We start from the raw sequence: 13,408 nt of genomic DNA, 5'->3' as shown, positions 1-13,408 counted from the left end.
ACACACACAATGGGGGGGGGGGGAGAGGGACCACAGCATTTTAAAGTAATAAAACAGCAGAGCTACAGAGAGTTCAGAAAATTAGTCTATAATTTAGTGTGAAGTACAGAGGCAAGCTGCTAAGTTAGTGGGTGTAAAGTTTGAGTAAACAAAATACAAAAACGGTCCTTTGCTGTAAAAGAGTAAAAAAAACACTAAACCACATTCATTAAATTATCATTTTCACTAACAGAATCCCTTTCAGTAAAATCTTACTTTAATAAGATGTGGCTGAAACAATGCAGTGCTCTCTGTGCCTCTCTCCTGCTCTGGAAGGATTCAGGAAGTGACAGTGGCACATTCCACTGCACTTAAAGGGGAAGAACAGAACTCTCTTCTTTACTTTAGCAAAGCTGGCAGCTTCACAGGACAGCAACAAAATATATGAAAGTTGTTTTTTTCCGTTTTTGTTTTGTTTTATATGATTTAACATCCAGCCCCAACACTATATTCCACTTACTAATGCCTCTCGCTAGATTGGTTCAGCCCAAATAGGACTGCCTCAAATAAGCAGTTAATGGGCCATGCAATGATCTTAACCACTTGCATCCAGTAGATGGCGCAGCATGTTGTGTAATGGTGGGCAGAACTGCTTGTGCCTCTTCATTGCACAACATATAGCTGTGAGAAAAAAAAATGCTGGGGAAAAAAAATTACAATTTTTTTTTTAAAGCCAATAAAAAAATATATATTTTTGCCCATATGAGAGGTGAAGCACTGCCTCACCTGCCTCTAGTGACTGCACATCACTGGAGTCCCTGGCGGCGTAGTGTGTTACTGATGGTAGCCTTTGTTACGTTGGTCCCAGCTCTATGCAGGTCATTCACTAGGTCCCCCCATGTGGTTCTGGGATGTTTGCTCACCGTTTTTGTGATCATTTTGACCCCACGGGGTGAGTTCTTGCGTGGAGCCCCAGATCGAGGGAGATTATCAGTGGTCTTGTATGTCTTCCATTTTCTAATTATTGCTCCCACAGTTGATTTCTTCACACCAAGCTGCTTGCCTATTGCAGATTCAGTCTTCACAGCCTGGTGCAGGTCTACAATTTTGTTTCTGGTGTCCTTCGACAGCTCTTTGGTCTTCACCATAGTGGAGTTTGGAGTGTGACTGTTTGAGGTTGTGGACAGGTGTCTTTTATACTGACAACAAGTTCAAACAGGTGCCATTAATACAGGTAATGAGTGGAGGACAGAGGAGCCTCTTAAAGAAGAAGATACAGGTCTGTGAGAGCCAGAAATCTTGCTTGTTTGTAGGTGACCAAATACTTATTTTCCACCATAATATGCAAATAAATTCTTTCCAAATCAGACAATGTGATTGTCTGGATTTGTTTCCACATTTTGTCTCTCATAGTTGAGGTATACCTATGATGAAAATTACAGGCCTCTCTCATCTTCTTAAGTGGGAGAACTTGCACAATTGGTGGCTGACTAAATACTTTTTTTCCCCACTGTATAGTATGTGTATGTATGTATATGTATATATATATATATATATATATATATATATATATACATACATCAACCTCCCAATAGCAAGGGTGTGCTTTCTAAACGTGTAAGGGATTTTACTCAAGACTGGAGGAAATACTGGACTGTTAAGCACATACATTTAAAGGGACACTAATACAAATGTAAAATTTTAGAATTAGCACATGTCCCTTGCTAAACTGTATATTTAGCCCCCAGCAAAGGGGTTAAACGCATAGCTCAGGTGCCACTTCAAGGCACAACACTTTACAGCTCCTGGACAGAACATAGCCAATGAACCAATGAGGTGTATAGTTCTCAGGAGTAGCAGTATGTTTTGTGGCTCTCAAGCATGATTTTAGCTATGTGTTAACCTTTTTTTGCAGGAGGTAAACACTTATATAACATGCAATACTACTGCTAAAAAAAGTACTAAGGAATAATGAGATTTTGTTTTTTAATTCAAATATCTCTTTAAGCTAATGGCACGAGGCATAGCAAGTAAGTCAGGCCAGTGGTCCTTAATTGCAATTTAGATATCTATTGAAAGATCATAATCCAGTTATTCCTATTGACTGCTGCCACCACAGCACACCCAATGTTTTAAATTACTGTACTTGTAGTTGAGATCTATGTAAACCTTGTTTTTGCCTCTAGGTCATGAGTACCCCTACAGTATCATAATGAGCTATCTCCGAGATTCTCTGGAGCTGTCCACAGGAAGCAATAATTATTTGTTCTGGGGCCACAGCTCAGAAATGGTGATCAATGAGCAACTCCTAGGGGACAGACAATGCCAATTCATTCTAAAAGTGAAGCCCCAAATCCCTCTTCAGTTTAACCGAGGTAACAAAGCACTGTGTATATGTACTTTTGCTTGGATAGTTTAAAATATCTGACATTTGTTTGCATGTGATACACACTGATATTGTGAAATCTAGAGTGGGTTGTTTCATAACGTAATGAACAAATGTTAGACCCTATGAGGGAAGCACTATTAGACCATGTTTGCTTATTGATAAATCTGGCAGTGGTTTTACCCAGAGACCACTTCAGTGTGTCTTATAGGGAGCACTCATGTTTTACTAGCTTGAAGACTAGAGAAACTGTGATTTCATAGGATTTCAAAGATCTTAAGGAATTTTAAGTTACTATAAGGAGAATATTCGAAACATGATCCCAGATGTTTTTCTTTTACTTCACTTGGAGGAAGTCTTGGGTAAATATCCTCTTTGATGAAGAATTGGTCAATACATACCATAGACTTCTGTAGTGTTTAAAAAAGGAAATGAAAAAAATATTACATAAAATACAATAAATCAACTGCTTCTTGGTCACCTTTTGTTCCTGGCACTCACTTTACTCTACCCTTGATTCTAGATCATGCACCTCTTCGCCCCCCCCCTTTATTCTGAGCGGTCTTGCCTCCTATTATAACTTTTTATATGGATAATGTACTTCTGTATATTTAAACACCTCAGATTGTTAAGATAAAAGTAAGTGTTATCATGTAATTATCAAAAAGACTTTTATGTTTCATTATCTTATTATTCTATAAATACTATTGTCTTTTCATTTCTTTTCTGAAGGTGTTGTCGGCTGAAATCAAACTTTCATTATTTGTATTTTGGTATCTTGCTATTACCCCTTTTTTTAAAACATTTATATTATATCTTTATGTTGTTGGTGTGTTGAATTCTTTTTTCATATTTTTTTAAAAGTTAATAGAACATTTGAAATAAAAAAAATACAATGGATCAACAGTGATTTATGAATTTACTGTATAAAAGTAAAATATCCTGACAGTAAACATCACTACAACAAATGGCAAAGTTTTTTTATAATCTTGTTAAACCATTGAAGGGGTAGTAAATTCTGATCTTCTCTCTGCCAGAATCTGCACAAAAACATTCAAAGAGGAAGAAATCCTTAATAGACTGGGCACTACGACGCAGTGGGAGTACTCCGCCAAGCAGTCCCGCATCCCAATCACCAACAACCCACCGAAGACTGTTTGGAGTGTCCCTCTCATCACTGTGTACCAATGGGAACCTCCCCAAACCCATCATGGTAAGACTTCATTTAACATATCATCACTCATTGCTGTCACGCTCTCCTTCATACTGTGAGGAAAAATAATGCTTGCAAGGACAGTAAACATCTCTTGGTTTAGTGCTTGCCTGACACTCACTAGAGCTATCACAAATTAAATTTTGTAGCCTGCAAATCAAAAAAAGCCTAGATTACAGATTTACGGCCAGATTACGAGCTTTGCATTAGAGGCTATGCGGTGCTAATGAGCAGTTTTTTCTTATTGCTCACTTACCAACAGCGCTGGTATTACAGGTTTTTCTAAACCCGGCGTTAAAAGGCAAGAAGTGAGCGTAGAGCAAAATTTTGCTCCATACCACATTCCAATACCAGCGCTGCTTAAGTCAGCGGTGAGCTGGTTGTACATGCTCGTGCACTATTTCCCCATAGACATCAATGGGGAGAGCCGGCTGAGAAAAAATCTAACACCTGCAAAAAAGCAGCGTAAAGCTCTGTAACGCAGCCCCATTGATTCCTATGGGGAAACACATTTTATGTTTATACCTAACACCCTAACATGAACCCCGAGTCTAAACACCCCTAATCTTACACTTATTAACCCCTAATCTGCCTCCCCCGACATCACCGACACCTACATTATTCTTATTAACCCCTAATCTGCCGCCCCCAATGTCACTGCAACCTACCTACACTTATTAACCCCTAATCTGCCGCCCCCAACATCGCTGCCACTATATTAAATGTATTAACCCCTAAACCTAATACCCCCAATTGAAATATAATTAAAATAAATCTAAATAAAATTTCTATCATTAACTAAATTATTCCTATTTAAAACTAAATACTTACGTATAAAATAAACCCTAATCTAGCTACAATATAACTAATAGTTACATTGTAGCTAGCTTAGGGTTTATTTTTATTTTACAGGCAAGTTTGTATTTATTTTAACTAGGTAGAATAGTTATTAAATAGTTATTAACTATTTAATAACTACCTAGCTAAAATAAATACAAATTGACCTGTAAAATAAAACCTAACCTAAGTTACAATAACACCTAACACTACACTGCAATTAAATAAATTAACTAAATTAAATACAATTAAATAAATTAACTTAATTAAATACAATTAAATAAATTAAATTAGCTAAATCACAAAAAAAACCACTAAATTATAGAAAATAAAAAACAAATTACAGATCTTTAAACTAATTACACCTAATCTAATAGCCCTATCAAAATAAAAAAAAGTCCCCAAAAATAAAAAAACCCTAGCCTAAACTAAACTATCAATAGCCCTTAAAAGGGCCATTTGTGGGGCATTGCCCCAAAGTAATCAGCTCTTTTACCTGTAAAAAAAATACAAACAACCCCCCCAACAGTAAAATCCACCACCCACACAACCAACCCCCCAAATAAAATCCTAACTAAAAAAATCTAAGCTCACCATTGCCCTGAAAAGGGCATTTGGATGGGCATTGCCCTTAAAAGGGCATTTAGCTCTTTTGCAGGCCCAAAGCCGTAACCTAAAAAATAAACCCACCCAATTCAAGCTTAAAAAAATCCTAACACTAACCCCCGAAGATTCACTTACCAGGCAGAAGTCTTCATCCAGATGGCATCTTCTATCTTCATCCTTCCGGCACGGAGCGGGTCCATCTTCAAGACATCTGACGCGGAGCATCCTCTTCAAGCGACGGCTTCTTAGTAATGAATATCTCTTTAAGTGACGTCATCCAAGATGGCGTCCCTTAGATTCCGATTGGCTGATAGAATTCTATCGGAACTTAAATCAGAACTTAAATCCTATTGACTGATCCAATCAGCCAATAGGATTGAGCTTGCATTCTATTGGCTGATTCGAACAGCCAATAGAATGCACAGAAGGGAGAGTGATCAGCGCCAAAAAAGTAATAATACAACAAACTCCAACTAGAAAATAGGAATCTCTCAGCAAATCCTATAAACAAGACATTAGAACAAACAAAAATACTAGGGAACGCTAAAAATAGCTGAAGTGTATCATAAATGTATAAGAGATAAACAAGGGATATCAATAGATAGATAAAAAATCACTACTCAAACAAACAACTGCAGAAGATTAACCACAAGAGTAGAATAATAGTGAGTACAGGTAGATCTAAAGAGTATAAAATAAAATCAAATAAAATCAATCAAAATTCTTCATAAATAGTAGCAAATGAACAATAATGTGAGAAGAAGGTGCCGGTTCACATATAAAACAGTATTAATTTAAAGGTTGCAATAAAAAATTTAATAAAACATATATAGCACATATAGCGTACTAATAGGTCGAAATGGTACAATATACAATATACAATAATAGATCTCAGCGTAAAAATGGATGCATTAAAAATTGATATAAATTATAACACACCTATAAATATAATCAGAAATGCATTCGGGGTAGAGGTAATGTCTTTAGGCATAATATGGCTATGCAAACTGTATGGGTAATCCCAGTCAAATCTGTAGATAAAAAGTTCAGATAGCAATCCTATTTTGAACCCAGATCAAAGCCGAATAGCCGTCCTATCCTTAGCATTGTGAATATTTTAACAGTGTGAGGATCCTCCTATGAGAAGGGGAGTTCCTTTTAGTGAAATATCAAGTCACGTAATACAAAACAATATCTGTACTCACAGTTCAGACTGTTATTATCGGCATTGGACACAAAGTACACCGGTCACGCTACCAGAATGGAGTTCCCACAGGTCACAAACATGCAGTGTCCTTAATAACGGGCAAAATGTCCAGATTGATAAAAGCCTCTACAGAATAGGCAAAAAACTCAGTGATATGAAATAATCTATCTAATGGGTTAGATCGTTAATTAACCAATCTAAACACCTTTAGATTCGCCTTTGGCAGTTATTACTGTATCACTTAAGTGAGTTTAAACGCAAGATTCCGATAATCCATAAAACGGAAGCAAAGAGCAATGCGTTTCAAATTTTGTTTCTTTTTCAAGCTCATGATCGGATACAACTACGTGCTCCCTTTTATTTTTTGCCTATCCTGCAAATCCTACTGGGTAGTTCTGATTCACAGATTTTTAAAGGGCCATGCTATATTGTATGGAAAACACACTATTACAGTCTTATACACGATGGTAATTTTCCAGAAAAAAATGAATATATAAACATTCTTAGACTAATATTAATAACAATCCATGTAATAAGATTTAAAAAAAAAAAATTATATAGTTTACAACACTCAAAATGGTCCAGCACCTTCATAGTATATAAATACTTAAAGCTAATATATATATAGTGTAATAATTACTGTATTTGATCTATTTGGCTCCATTCGAAGTACAGTCTCAATTCTAATAAAGTAAGCTCTTCAATCTAAAAAATATATCCATATATACAATACAAGCAGTATAAGAGATAAAAAATATATATAAAAATATAATCAATAATTAATAAAGTCAATAATAAGTGCAATCAGGTCACAATTAGAGACCGACAAGAGATATAAGGTATAAAATGTCATAGGAAACATACCAAGTCATAGTCTAGATTTAAACCATGTGGTGTCAAAGTTTTTAGTTCGAAAATCCACTTTGCTTCTAATTTTAAAATTTCTTTTTGCATATTACAGCCTCTCCAGTTGGGTTTCACTTGGTCTATTACAGTATAGGACAAATGCTTAATATTACCATTATTGCATTTCTTAAAATGTTTGGGTACAGGAAGTTCCTTATTTCTATCCAAATCCATATTCTCAATCAAATGAATGTGTTCTCTTATCCTAACCTTGATGGACCTTGTCGATTCCCCTACATACTGAACCCCACATAAACATTTGAGGAGATAGACTACATTGGAATCTGTGCACCTATACATATCATTTATTTTGTACTCCTTTTTTGTTACTCTTGATCTAAAGACCTTACTCTTATTTGAATGTTTACAGGCATTACAGCTATGACATGGGAAAAGACCTGTAATTTTATTCCCTCTCAGGTCTCTATCTCTGTTTGTCTGCTGACTTCCCTTTTTCAACTCAGTAGGAGCTAGATGCATTTTGGGATTTCTACATTTTCTATACACTATGTTCGGATACTTTGGAATCAATGGGCCCAAAATGTCATCTGATTTGAGGATAAGCCAATGTCTTTTTAAAATTTTCTCCAATTTTCTGCTATCCTCAATATATTGAGTTATAAAAGGGACCCTAAATTCTTCCATAGCATTTGATTTTGTTTTTATTTTTGTATTTTGGGTAAGTAGGTCTACTCTATTTAGTTTCAGTGCTTCAACCCTGTATAAATCTCAAAACACATCTAGCTCCTACTGAGTTGAAAAAAGGAAGTCAGCAGACAAACAGAGATAGAGACCTGAGAGGGAATAAAATTACAGGTCTTTTCCCATGTCATAGCTGTAATGCCTGTAAACATTCAAATAAGAGTAAGGTCTTTAGATCAGGAGTAACAAAAAAGGAGTACAAAATAAATAATATGTATAGGTGCACAGATTCCAATGTAGTCTATCTCCTCTAATGTTTATGTGGGGTTCAGTGTGTAGGTGAATCGACAAGGTCCGTCAATTATAGGATAAGAGAACACATTAATTCGATTGAGAATAAGGAACTTCCTGTACCCAAACATTTTAAGAAATGCAATAATGGTAATATTAAGCATTTGTCCTATACTGTAATAGACCAAGTGAAACCCAACTTGAGAGGCTGTAATATGCAAAAAGAAATTTTAAAATTAGAAGCAAAGTGAATTTTTGAACTAAAAACTTTGACACCACATGGTTTAATCTAGAATTTGACTTGGGATGTTTCCTATGACATTTTATACCTTATATGTCATGTCGGTCTCTATTTGTGACCTGATTGTACTTATTATTGACTTTAGTTATTATTGACTATATTTTTATATATATTTTTTATCTCTTATACTGCTTATATTGTATATATGGATATATTTTTTAGATTGAAGAGCTTACTTTATTAGAATTGAGATTGTACTTCGAATGGAGCCAAATAGATCAAATACAGTAATTATTACACTATATATATTAGCGTTAAGTATTTATATACTCTGAAGGTGCCGGACCATTTTGAGTGTTGTAAACTATATTAAAAAAAAAAATTTTTAAATCTTATTACATGGATTGTTATTAATATTAATCTAATAATGTTTATATATTAATTTTTTCTGAAAAATTACCATTGTGTATAAGACTGTAATAGTGTGTTTTCCATACAATATAGCATGGCCCTTTAAAGATATGTAAATCGGAACTACCCAATAGGATTTGCAGGATAGGTTTAAAAGGAAGCACGTAGTTGTATCCTATCGTGAGCTTGAAAAAGAAACAAAAATTGAAACGCGTTGTTTTTTGCTTCCGTCAGTGAAGCACATTTGTTTTATGGATTATCGGAATCCGACACTTTACCCGTTATTAAGGACACTGCATGTTTGTGACCTGTGGGAACTCCATTCTGGTAGCGTGACCGGTGTACTTTGTGTCCAATGCCGACAATAACAGTCTGAACTGTGAGTACAGATATCATTTTGTATTACGTGACTTGACATTTCACTAAAAGGAACTCCCCTTCTCATAGGAGGATCCTCGTGCTGTTAAAAGATTCACGCTGCTAAGGATAGGACAGCTATTCGGCTTTGATCTGGGCTCCAAATAGGATTGCTATCTGAACTTTTTATCTACAGATTTGACTGGGATTACCCACACAGTTTGCATAGCCGTATTACGCCTAAAGACATTACCTCTACCCCGAATGTATTTCTGATTATATTTATATGTGTGTTATAATTTATATCAATTTTTAATGCATCCATTTTTACGCTGAGATCTATTATTGTATATTGAATATTGGATATTGTACTAGGTCAAACTATTAGTACGCTATATGTGCTATATATGTTTAATTACATTTTTTATTGCAACCATTAAATTAATACTGTTTTATATGTGAACCGGAACCTTTTTCTCACATTATTGTTCATTTGCTACTATTTATGAAGAATTTTGATAGATTTTATTTTATACTCTTTAGGTCTACCTGTACTCAATATCAATTCTACTCTTGTTAATCTTCTGCAGTTGTTTGTTTGAGTAGTGATTATTTATCTATCTATTTATATCCCTTGTTTATCTCTTATCCATTTATGATACACTTCAGCTATTTTTAGCTCTCCCTAGTATTTTTGTTTGTTCAAACAGCCAATAGAATGCCAGCTCAATCCTATTGGCTGATTGCATCAGCCAATAGGATTTTTTCTACCTTAATTCCGATTGGCTGATAGAATTCTATCAGCCAATTGGAATCTAAGGGACACCATCTTGGAGATATTCATTACGAAGAAGCCGTCATTTGAAGAGGATGCTCCGCGTTGGATGTCTTGAAGATGGACCCGCTCGGTGCCAGAAGAATGAAGATAGAAGCTGCCGCCTGGGTGAAGACTTTTGCCCGTCTGGAGGACCATTTCTGCCCATCTGGAGGACCACTTCTGCCGGCTTCGTTGTGGGCATCTTGCCGCTTGGATGAAGACTTCTCCCGGTAAGTGAATCTTCGGGGGTTAGTGTTAGGATTTTTTTAAGGGTGTATTCAGTGGGTTTATTTTTTAGGTTAGGGCTTTGGGCCTGCAAAAGAGCTAAATGCCCTTTTAAGGGCAATGCCCATCCAAATGCCCTTTTCAGGGCAATGGGGAGCTTAGGTTTTTTTAGTTAGAATTTTATTTGGGGGGGTTGGTTGTGTGGGTGGTGGGTTTTACTGTTGGGGGGTTGTTTGTATTTTTTTTACAGGTAAAAGAGCTGATTACTTTGGGGCAATGCCCCGCAAATGGCCCTTTTAAGGGCTATTGATAGTTTAGTTTAGGCTAGGGTTTTTTTTTGGGGGGGGGGGGCTTTTTTATTTTGATAGGGCTATTAGATTAGGTGTAATAAGTTTAAAGATCTATTTGTTTTTTATTTTCTGTAATTTAGTGTTTGTTTGTTTTTGTGATTTAGCTAATTTAATTTATTTAATTGTATTTAATTTAGTTAATTTATTTAATTGTATTTAATTTAGTTAATTTATTTAATTGTAGTGTAGTGTTAGGTGTTAGTGTATCTTAGGTTAGGTTTTATTTTACAGGTCAATTTGTATTTATTTTAGCTAGCTAGTTATTAAATAGTTAATAACTATGTAATAAATATTCTACCTAGTTAAAATAAATACAAACTTGCCTGTAAAATAAAAATAAACCCTAAGCTAGCTACAATGTAACTATTAGTTATATTGTAGCTAGCTTAGGGTTTATTTTATAGGTAAGTATTTAGTTAAATAGGAATAATTTAGTTAATGATAGTAATTTTCTTTAGATTTATTTAAATTATATTTAAGTTAGGGGGTGTTAGGATTAGGGTTAGACTTAGATTTAGGGGTTAATACATTTAATATAGTGGCGGCAACGTTGGGGACGGCAGATTAGGAGTTAACAAGTATAATGTAGGTGGCGGCGATGTTAGGGGGGCAGATTAGGGGTTAATAATATTTAACTAGTGTTTGCGAGGCGGGAGTGCGGCAGTTTAGGGGTTAATATGTTTATTATATTATGATGTCCGGAGCGGCAGATTAGGGGTTAAAAATGTTATTATAGTGTTTGCGATGCGGGAGGGCCTCGATTTAGGGGTTAATAGGTAGTTTATGGGTGTTAGTGTAGTTTTTAGCACTTTAGTTATAAGTTTTATGCTAGGGCGTTGTAGTGTAAAGATCATAACTACTGACTTTAGAATGCATTACGGATCTTGGAGTTAGAGGGTGTACCGCTCACTTTTTGGCCTCCCAGGACAGACTCGTAATACTGGCGCTATGGAAGTCCCATAGAAAAAAGGGTTTACGAAGTTTATGTGTCGTTTTGTAGTAAGGCCAAAGAAGTGTGCGGTGCCCCTAAACCTGCAAGATTTATAATAGCAGCGGTAGTGAAAAAGCAGCGTTAGGACCTGTTAACGCTGCTTTTTCAGCTTAACGCAAAACTCGTAATCTAGCCTATAGATTTTTGGCCTTTCTAGGAAGTGTTGGATAAAGCATATTTGTTATACAAAAACAAGAGTTTTTTTTTAATCTATTTAACCCCTTCAGGATGGACCCATACATCTAAGTTCCGATCATAAAAAAAGGAAAATGAAACACATGATTGTCACTGCGATTATGTGCTTCAAAAACAACACTGATTGACTCCTGGGGAACTGCCTGCTTTGCTAGGCACGTCCCCAGTCAGATGTTTGTTTTCAAAATAGAGCAGGATACCTTAAAGGTTAGGATGTTCCATGCCGTCCTAAAGTTATTTAAGCCCAGTGCTTTTAGGACGGCACGGAACATCCTAATGACGTCAAGTGGTTAAATAGAGCCAAAAATAACGTTATATGTCATTTCCTAAAATACAGTGTTTCATGTGGTTCATGTGCATCACAATTAATTTGTGAATTCTGGAATCATTTTATGGGGTTTTTTTCTGAAAGGAGAATTCTTAAGTCTTCTAAAACATCAAGGCTTGTTAAAGTTGTTTCTAGACCGTAAAGGAATATTAAACAGTAAATACACATAATGATGTATTCAAAGAAAACGTTAGCCTTAGAATAATATGTAGCTGTATGTTTTACCATTATATCTATTAAGTACTCTATATTCTATAAAGTAATCAACTTTGCCCCCCTTGAACCCCCCAGGCAGAGGCAAAATAGATAGTGAAGATAGGCGATTTACAGTGCCCATCTGATTGGTTGTGAATCCTGTCACTCACTGAGACACAGAGCAAGCAGATGTATGGAATCACCGGAAGTGACGCCAGATTGGAGTTTTCAATGTATTTCTCTAACACTATTTATCTATGTCTTCTGTGGAGAACAATTAGGGAAAGATATATAAACCAGGCAATAAAGTAGAGTTTATGTATAAAAGGCTGTGTGGAATCCCACAGGACCTTGTATTAGTTGGTTTTATTGCCTGTTTTATATCTGTTCCTAATTGTTTACAGCAGGACAGTGAGATAAGCTTAAAAAGAAAGTCAACTCCAAAATGTTTATTGTTTAAAAAGATAGATAATCCCTTTATTATCCATTGCCCAGTTTTGCACATCCAAAATAGTTATTTTAATATACTTTTAACCTCTGTGATTACCTTGTATCGAAGCCTCTTTTGACAGCCCCCTGATCACATGGCTATTTATTCATTTATTTATCTATTGACTTGCATTTTAGCCAATTAGTGCAGCCACAACTCCACGGGAGAGAGCGCAATGTTATCTATATGGCCCACATGGATTAGAAGTCTCTTGTGAAAAGCAAATAAAAAAGCATGTGATAAGAGGCTGTCTGTAGTGGCTTAGAAACAGGCAGACATTTAGAGGTTTAAATGTTATAAAGTTTATTAATATAACAATGTTGGTTGTGCAAAGCTGGATAATGGATTGTAAAGGCGTTATTTATCTTTTTAAACAATAACAATTTTGGTGTTGACTGTCGCTGAAAACATGTAAAAACATGTTTATGCAATATTTATATTTAATAAAGGTTTTGACTATGTATTTACTGTAAATATTTGTCATTCCAATGTTCTGCACATACCAGATTATGTTCTAAGTATTTCTAAATAGATATTCCTATATCTGTATATATCTATACCTATATATATATATACTGTATGTACAGTATATATATATATATATATATAAATCAATTAAATATTTGCATAGGAAATTAGCACATCTAGGCAAGAATCCCCGCTTGCTTTTCCCCAGAAGTACCTCATATGCAATGTTACCAATGCACAAGAGAATTCTGGGTAAGTTATGCAAATTCTCAT

General features: G+C 35.3%; 1 protein-coding gene across 1 annotated transcript in view; it reads left to right on the top strand.

Annotated features, from left to right (window-relative positions):
* The window catches only part of LOC128645776 (rho GTPase-activating protein 20), a 238,603-nt gene that overhangs the window by 184,127 nt on the left and 41,068 nt on the right, over positions 1-13,408 (top strand). Inside the window, exons 9-10 of the mRNA XM_053699009.1 lie at positions 2,166-2,354; positions 3,403-3,578. Of these exons, the coding sequence (XP_053554984.1) occupies positions 2,166-2,354; positions 3,403-3,578 (365 nt within the window). The remainder of the gene's footprint in view (positions 1-2,165; positions 2,355-3,402; positions 3,579-13,408) is intronic.

Source organism: Bombina bombina, chromosome 1 (genome assembly GCF_027579735.1).
Source record: "Bombina bombina isolate aBomBom1 chromosome 1, aBomBom1.pri, whole genome shotgun sequence".
In the NCBI taxonomy this organism is placed as follows: Eukaryota; Metazoa; Chordata; class Amphibia; order Anura; family Bombinatoridae; genus Bombina; species Bombina bombina.
The sequence above is the reverse complement of the archived record's forward strand: the minus strand, read 5'-3'. Positions and strand labels throughout refer to the sequence as shown.